At 41.7% G+C, this 8,822-nt stretch overlaps 1 protein-coding gene across 1 annotated transcript; it reads right to left on the reverse strand.

Annotated features, from left to right (window-relative positions):
- Window positions 3,709-8,392, reverse strand: LOC109844081 (gibberellin 2-beta-dioxygenase-like). Its single transcript, XM_020413094.1, has 3 exons — window positions 7,840-8,392; window positions 6,920-7,265; window positions 3,709-4,451 (listed from the first exon to the last, which is right to left on the reverse strand). The coding sequence occupies exons 1-3, from the start codon at window positions 8,241-8,243 to the stop codon at window positions 4,203-4,205; spliced, it is 999 nt and encodes a 332-aa protein (XP_020268683.1). The 5' UTR covers window positions 8,244-8,392; the 3' UTR covers window positions 3,709-4,202.

Below are 8,822 nucleotides of genomic sequence, written 5' to 3' on the forward strand. Positions count from 1 at the left end.
GGGGTCAGAGCTAGAAGGTCGAGTTGACTTTCCCTTATCAGCCATATTTATTGTGACTTCCAGAGGTTCGTCACCTTGAACGGTAGATCATTTCTTACGGAAACGTATTGACTTGGGCTTAATCGCTTCGTTAGAGATCCTCTCAAATACTGAGACCCTCTACGGAGCGGTCTTGGGGTAGCTACATGCTGATAATACTGCCCTGATTAACTTGGCGCACGGGTAGTGAGACTCTGACTCGTGGGTACTTCTCTTTCGAGACTTGTTCGTATCCCCAGCCTGATAGTACAAATCATCAGTCAGACGACCGGAGTAACCTATCGTGTGCTGGCACGACTTCCTTGATATAACATTGTCATCGTCAGATGAATACGTTTCTTTCAGGGGATTTGCCGTCTTGTTGGCGTTCTCAAGAGTCATGCGTTTAAAGTCACGCATTTGTAAGCGTAAACTCTTGACGGGCTCTTGGGCTCCAATTCGTCATCCGAAGCAGTCAATTACAAGAGTTTTTCGTGTGTGACCCCCAGCTCGAGTAATTGCTCGGGATTCAGTCACCCGACCCAAGCGTTCTTTGACCGGAACTTTGTCTCGATCCGCATACGAAGAGCCAAGACGATCCGTTATCTTAAATCGGGACAAATCCACACTGTCGCGATGCTCCACCGGAGGTGCGGAACTCGAAGGGATCGACGAAATAGGTGCAGAACGTCTTCTGTCTTGACCGTGACGCGGGTCAGATTTAAGTGACCCTCGGGTTGGAGGGTCGGATCCGGATGACCCGCGAGCAGGAGGGTCGGATCTGGGTGACCCGTGGCTTGAAGGGTCGGATCTAAGTGACCCGCGAGCTGGAGGTCGGATCTGGGTGACCCACGGCTTAGAGGGTCAGATCTAAGTGACCCACGACCTGGAGGGTCGGATATAGGTGACCCGCGAGCTGGAGGGTCGGATTCAAGTGACCCACGAGCTAGAAGATCGGATCTGGGTGACCCGCAAACTGGAGGGTCGGATTCGGGTGACCCGCGGCTTGGAGGGTCGAATCTAAGTGACCCGCGAGCTGAAGGGTCGGATCTGGGTGACCTGCGAGCTGGAGGGTCGGATTCAAGTGACCCGCGAGCTGGAGGGTCGGATCTGGGTGACCCGCGAGCTGAAGGGTCGGATTTGGGTGACCCGCATCTTGGAGGGTCGAATTCGGGTGACCCGCGGCTTGGAGGGTCGGATTTGAGTGACCCGCGAGCTGGAAGGTTGGATCTGGGTGATTCGCATTTTTCGATCTTTTCGGCCGCTGTTTTGGACTTTGGCCTCCAAGTTTGATGCAACCTTAGTTGTTTCCCAACTATGTCCTTCTTCTGCATCTTTTGTGCTTTCTACATAAGAATTCGCGCGTGCGCAAGCAACGCACATCGTTTCAGGATCCGTTCTTCGAGCGTTGAATGCGTCCTTTTGACGCGGGCCCATTCATTTATCGTTGGCTTGGAGAAAAGGCCATTTGTTGGCTGTTGAGGGGGTTGACATCTCTGGACTTCAGATCCGCATCGTAACGAATCCCGTCAACTGGCTCCAAAGCTTTAGCAAGTTGACGCGCGCGGAGTTGGTGCTGTCTTTGGCGAGCTCTTTTCGATAATGTAGGCACGCCTTCAGTACTCAACTCTCTAATTAAGGAGGAGTTCAGATCTACAGATCCGGCCTTGTTGGAGGCCGGAGGGGCGTTGCAAGGTGTAGCTACCGCAGCAACAGGGACGTTGATCTTCCTGCGCATGCAATAGGCGGAAAATCTGGAGGAGGAGGAGGATAGATACTCCTCGAACTTCAGTTGGTCGAACTCGTATTCGAGCACTTCTTCAACCGGGATGCAGATCCGAGGTTGTGACACGACAGCTTCGGTAGCGAAGCTGTTGGCTTCCACTGTGGCCGCCAGCGTGTTTGCGTTGAAAATTGTTTTCTTCATTGTATAACTCATTATAACTTCGATCGTTACAACGAGTTCAAAAAGATCGGTTTTTTTATAAGACCTTTACACAATGAAAATAAAAGTTATAATTCTCGTTCAAACAACACGCAACAGGTGTTTATCGCCTATTGCTTCGCGTGGGATCTTTGCCTGTGCCGGGGTTTATCCATGGACCATCTTAGATCTAGATCCGGTGGATACAAAATTAGACAGAGCTTCGCCTTCACCAAGGGAGTGTTTGATTTGAAGCGCTGAAATCGACCAAGCGAAATCAGGGCTCTTCTCGGGATTAAGACCAAGCCTAATCTCAAGGAACGGACGGACGAGGTTCAGATCCTTCGAATAGCTCCTTCTTTATGCCGGAGTTTGCCGGGATCTGATTTCCCTTTGCTGAAATTCGTGCTCCCAGACTCCTCAATCCAGCAGCACCTACACGTCTTGATAATAAATCGCCCCTCGTGAAATGAGCCCCTATGCCTGTATTTATAGGCTTCAGTTGGGGGTTTCGGAAGAGAATGAATGATTCCTCCTTATATTCAGTTAACAACTGATTAACAATGTTTGTGGATGATATTAGATCAGTTTGGATGCTCAGGAACGAATAAATCCTGAGAAAAACCGTCAAAAACCGAACAGGGATCAAAACAACGCGCGGGGGGAAATCTGACCCGCGCTGGCGCCGGTCGGACGGATCCGACCCGCGCCGGCGCACTGACCATCGAACGCGCGTTGGTTGACGTACGCGTGTTGATTGACGCGTGCGTGTTGATTGATGCGCGCGTGTTGACCAACGCGCACGAACTGATTAACACGCGCGTGTTGACCGACGCGCGCAAGCTGATTGACGAGCGCGTGCTGACCGACGCGCACGAACTGATTGACGCGCACGTGTTGACTAAAGCGCGTGATCTGATTAACGAGTGTGTGTTGACCGACGTGCGCGAACTGATTAACGAGCGCGTGTTGACCGACGTGCACGAACTGATTGACGCGCGTGTGTTGACCGACGTGCGCGAACTAATTGACACGCGCGTGTTGACCGATGCACGCGAGCTGATTGACGCGCGCGTGTTGACTGACGCGCGCGAGCTGATTGATACGCGCGGACCATTTGGTTCGTCATTTCGCTTCATGCGCTTGTTGACGACAGATAACCCTCTTAGACTCGGATAACGACGTTCGTTGTTTTTTTTTCCGTCTCGAGCTGTGTACGGACACCTATAGGCATTTTTAGACGCCTACAATGTACGGCTCTTGGCGCACCACACAAACTATCATGTCCACTACTCCGTATTTATAGTCCATGGCTTTTAATCAATCCTCATTAGAATCCCACAAGTGAGGAAAGAATCCATTTGATAGATTTCAATCAAATCTCACAAATTTTAGAAATAAATCGTGCTAAAGTTAGGAAAGAATTCAAATCAGAGTCCTATGATGTCCCTCTACTTAGGAAATATATAATATGGAGACCTAACCAATTTAGGCACCAAATATTGTAGATTTTCTCCATAGAGAGAGGGAATACATATCCAACAAACTGGTATATAACTCTGATAGGGCCATTTAGTCCCACGAGGATGTGTGTGTATGTGGTAGTCAATTATCTTGATTAGAATTCTTAGAAAATGATATGTCACATTATCTCCTGGCCTGTTTTATGAAATTGAGTTCAAAAACGAAATGCTACTGAAGAAGATGTCTCAATACTGATAACTAAAGGATAATGTAGTTTAAGAATGAGAAGCAAACTAAGATCAGATTTAATTGCGTTTAATTAACATCTACATCATCTCCATTATATCACACGATTAAAAATATAGTCACAGGTAATAATAGACTTATATCATACTTGATGGTGTTGACCAAAAGCCACATCAACACTTTCTTTCAACGTTGAACAAGACATAGGCATCTTACTAAACTAAAGGACCAGCTATTTCTTCTATTCATGTGGTGGGTGTGGACAGATTCCATTACACCGCATGATTCACGAAAGTGCCTATCTAGGGGTGAAAAGAGGAGAGAGAAAGAGAGAGCAAGAGAGGAGAGAGAAGGGAAACCTATTTTGTTTCTATAATTGGTTAGAAGGGGTTGAGAAAGCAAAGGTCACCTATAGAATGCCAGCCTGTTGTTGACCAAGCAGCCAGCCCAAAGTAGAAAGGGCACAGGCACCAACATCAAAGCATCGCAGACAAATCAATCAATGAGAGGGCTGTAGAGCTCTCTCTTCCTTGTAACTCTCTCCCTCTTATTAAGTCATGTGTTTCTCAAAGAGGGCGAGCCTGTTATCAGCCAGTCTTGATTTATAGGCAGCTTTCTTGTAGTCGGCCCATGTTAACTCAATGTACCTGCTCTTCTTCTCTTCTCCCAGTAGCTGGGGCAAAGGTGTAATTATTTTATTTGGTGGTGGCCCTCCGAAAAATATCATGGAGACTCTTGATTTTGAACCATTGGTCACTACCCTGTGCCTCACACTTCTGAATCTGCCATTTGTTAGGACCTGCAACCATCATTATCAGGCCCAAGATAAGCAATTCACATATATTTTAAATGACAAAAATGAAGACAGTATTGATATATAATAATAAAGGTTATTTCTACCTAAAACTTACAAGTTCTTCAACCATGATACCCCAAATTATAAATGTTACTTAACTTCAGTACTTGTTTCACTGTAGTTTATTTATTGTTTAAAATGCTGCACATGATGAACACATGATTCATTTAGACCATATATCATATCCTCCTAGTCAAGAATAAATTCACCCTACCCCATTTATTCCTCCTCATTTTATTGAGAGGACGCACCAAAACTCTAACGAGAGGAATTGAAGAAATTGAGATAAAGCGACTATATATTACATCATAAATGTATTGTATTGTTGTTTTGAACGTTATCACGTATTAAGTACGTGATACATTTTAACCAGAGAAATAAATGCTAGTGAAAAGGAGGGTACTAAATTTAAGAAAAATTCACCAATGACCTAAAATATGGAACCAACAGGGGAGAGAGGTGAGGTGTCCCCCTCCTATTGCATAATAAGGTGGTCATCATTAATGATGGCCAGCTCCAGCTCCTTATGCAATAGAAGGGGAACATCACACATGTCTCTCCTGTTGGTCCCATATTTTGGGTTACTGTAGCAAAACTCTAAATTTAAATAGCAATAAAACTTTAAGATATCAAAATGTCAAAAAAACCCTCTCAGATTTCAAATTTTGATAAAATGTAACTTTGGAGTGTCAAAAAACAACTCTGGCTATCAAATTTTAAAAATACGTAAATTTTAGAATATAAGGGTGCAAAAACCCATAATAGTAATAACTTTAATAATAATAAGCAGGTTTCTATTAGAGTGCATGTACCCGTAATTTATAATGCAATTCTACGTCCAAATCAATGTAAATTAAATTAAAACGAACGGGTCTTTTACAATGCAATTCTACGTCCAAATCAATGTAACTTAAATTAAAACGAACGGCTCAAACTTCATTCTAGAACCTTAGACGGTATCGTATTAGTAACACCTAGACCTAGTGAATATATTTTTCAAATCATGCAACCCACTGAGGTGTTTTTCTATACTTTATCTTTCTTTTATTTTAAAATAATAGTTTTCTTTTTATTCTAAAATAATAGTTTTCTTTTTATTCTAAAATAATAGTTTTCTATGGATCTAACGTGTCTATCTTTCACGCCTCCACAATGAATGTTGGTCCTACAAGGAAACGAGGAGGCGAAGTATATTTCTTTATTAAAAATGAATTATTTGCACGAAATTGTTAAGTGCGTGAAATTATGCATGAAGGCGCGGTCACCACAGCATTTTCAAAATAAAAATTACGTTTGCGTGACACTTGCTAAAAATTCATATTTTGATTTTTAAAAAGAATACAACTAAACAATAAAATATATGATAACAATTATAAATACATTTTATATGTTTTTACATTAAAAAATACTCGGTCGAAAGCATCTAAACCGGAACGAAGACCGCGCAATGAATTAGCTCCAATCGGCAAGCCCCGTGGGAACATGCTCTAATTTCGGTATCTAAAAGTATATTCTAAATTCAATAAAATATTTTAAAAGACAGAGATATTAATGGCGTGCATATATTACTCATGGGCGGTGTTACAGAGACCCAAAAACATGGGACCCTATATGGAACAGGTGAGATGCCGGCTCCATGTCACATGATGCACTATTCATGAACAATGTATCACGGGATATGGAGCCGGCACCTCACATGTCCCATGTAGGATCCCATGTTTTTGGGTCCCTAAGGCATTTTTTATTACCCATATAAGCCCATAAATTCTACACATATCCGAGAAGAAAACTAAACGAGATGGCTATTAGTTTCTATTTTCTACCCTTTGTACATAAAAACAAATTTATAAATTCAATATAACGTACATGCCGTTTTTTACTGGTAAATGAACTTTAAATTCAGGCAAAGAGAGAAAAACTTGTGTCAACTTAAGTAGACCATCCACTAAAGTTTCTATCCATTGATGATACCTAGAGATCCGTGCATCATATGAAGAGATTTTTCATCAATGGATAAAACCTTTGATGAATGATCCACTTAAGTTGACATAAGTTTTTCTCTATATATATATATTCAAAGACCATTTTATTCTTCTATATGCCTTCAGAAACATTTTTAAACCTAACATTCTTTTTCCTTTTCCTTTTTTTTTTTTTGGATTATACACCTAACATTCTAAGGTAGTAATCTTCACCTCAGTGGTATCAATGAAATTGAAGGGGTATACGTACATTCTAGCGTACGAATGGGACCATAAGGAACAGTAAAATCACAGAGGGTAGTCCTATGAAATGCAGACAACATGCATGACACTTTCATTATTTCCTCTTACTACTCCAATTCAATAAAAGAGAGCAAATTAAATGGGAAGAAAAAAAAAAACTAAATAAGGGAATTAAAATCTATCTACCTGCAAGGTGTCTCCAGCATTAATGAAGAAAGAGTCTTGGTCTGGAGGAACAGAGACCCATCCTCCATCTTTGAGAGCAATTTGAAAGCCATTAGAGTTGTTTGATCTCAATATTGAGATCACTTGAGGATCCGTGTGCTCTCCAAATCCTGTCAAGTTGCAGTTGAGCTCTTTAAGCACTGGACATGGAGGATAGTGATTGAGCCTGAACATTAAGTCACTGTCTTGACTCATCACGAGCTTGCTTAATATGTCTCTTTGTTTCATGCCCAGCCCTTGAGCCATTAGCTCCAGTACTTCAGCAGCCAAGTTCCTTATTGCTGATATGTACTCATTCAAGGCAGAGCTGCAACAAAATCACAAGAGAGGAAAATTTTGTTTAAAATTCTAGAAAATTAATTTAGGAAATGACTAATTCTGATAGAAAAAAAGTAAATTATTCATATCGGGGTTTTAAAAATAAATTAAAGGGTTTTTTTGCGAAGGATTTTGACGAATCGTCATAGTTAATAGTAGGTATACTTTTCATTGTTCCGACTTTAAAAGAGGAGTAAAGGGTGTATTAGCCCGAACAGGGCTCGCATCGACAAAAATAAAAAAAGAACAAAAAAAAGAGTATCTTCAAAAAAGGAAAAAAAGGAAAAATTGGAAATGACTATTATATATGATCAAGGAAACAGTAGTATTCATGAATTGTTTTTATAATGGATTTGGATCCTCTGCATTGCCAAAATGCAGTGATAATCCATGTTTTCGACCGCAGTTATCTCCTAATATTTCCATGATCGAATCATAAAATTATAGAGAGTGAAAATATCTTCTCCTCTTTTCCTCGACAGAAATAAGGGTTCAGAATGTTTTCACAAATCTGCAAGAAATGATAATAACAATAGAAAAAGGAGAAAAGTGTCGTTTAATACCGAAATGAGCTAGCCAGAGGCTCTCTGAGAAAGGCAAGAGAAACTGAGGACATGGGCTTAGAGTTAATCTCGAAGAGAAGGTACTCAACCCAACCCACATCTCCATTAGGCCCAATCCTCTTATTCCCATAACCAGAAGGATTAGGGGGCCCCGCTTTCTCTTTCTCAAACTGAGGCAAAGAGAAGAACTTGACGGCCTCTGCTTCCAGCTTCGCCATGAGCTCCTTCGAGACTCCGTGGTTGGTTACTTTGAAGAAGCCAAACTCTTCGCAGGCTCTAACGATGGCCGCATCACTTCCGGGCGTCGAGAGATCGATAACGGGGACCCCGGAGAAATAAGCATGGGGTTTTTGAGGTTTTATGATGGAGATTTGCTCAGTGGGTGGATTTGCAAGGACCACCATGGTTTGCTAAAAACAGAGGAAAGCAGAGGAGGAAGGGTTTGTTTATGAGAGATTTGAATGTGGGTGAGAGAGGGGGATAGAGGGTTATATGTATATATATAGGGGGAGGAGAGTGGGAGTCGACGAAGTTATGGAAGTGCATAAAGAGTTTGGTGGAAGGGAATCATTGGTGAAGAGAGGGGCTTTTTGAGCGTAGAAAACAATGGGAGGGGTTAATCATGTAAACAGGATGTTCGGATATCGTTATTGCCTAATATTCAATGGGCATCCTGTCTGGGTTACGCAAGAGAAATTTTAAAAAATTATAAAAGTAGTTACGTGTTTTTCTCAGATAGACCTATGGAGATCTTTAGCGTGTGTACACATGTAAATAACCTACTGTAATGTACAAAAAGTTATTGATAGTTACTAATGGAGATGACTAGTAATCACTATATGAATAATGTTATGCGAAATTTATATTTCTAAATTGAAAATATATACTGCTGAATGTAATGTCCGTAAACTATCTAGAAACAAAAATTTCCAAGATCTCAGCGTGCCTTTTATCCTATATCAAGGGCATAAATTAAACAATTT

Source organism: Asparagus officinalis, chromosome 5 (assembly GCF_001876935.1).
Source record: "Asparagus officinalis chromosome 5, Aspof.V1, whole genome shotgun sequence".
Classification (NCBI taxonomy): domain Eukaryota; kingdom Viridiplantae; phylum Streptophyta; class Magnoliopsida; order Asparagales; family Asparagaceae; genus Asparagus; species Asparagus officinalis.

What these genes read in the sequence shown, in the direction of transcription:
- LOC109844081 (XM_020413094.1), bottom strand. Translation starts at nt 8,243, where the DNA reads ATGGTGGTCCTTGCAAATCCACCCACTGAGCAAATCTCCATCATAAAA. An exon ending in CCTCTGGCTAGCTCATTTCG is followed by an intron (nt 7,266 to 7,839) that starts GTATTAAACGAC and finishes ATTTTGTTGCAG; the next exon opens with CTCTGCCTTGAATGAGTACA. An exon ending in ATGCTGGAGACACCTTGCAG is followed by an intron (nt 4,452 to 6,919) that starts GTAGATAGATTT and finishes TGATGGTTGCAG; the next exon opens with GTCCTAACAAATGGCAGATT.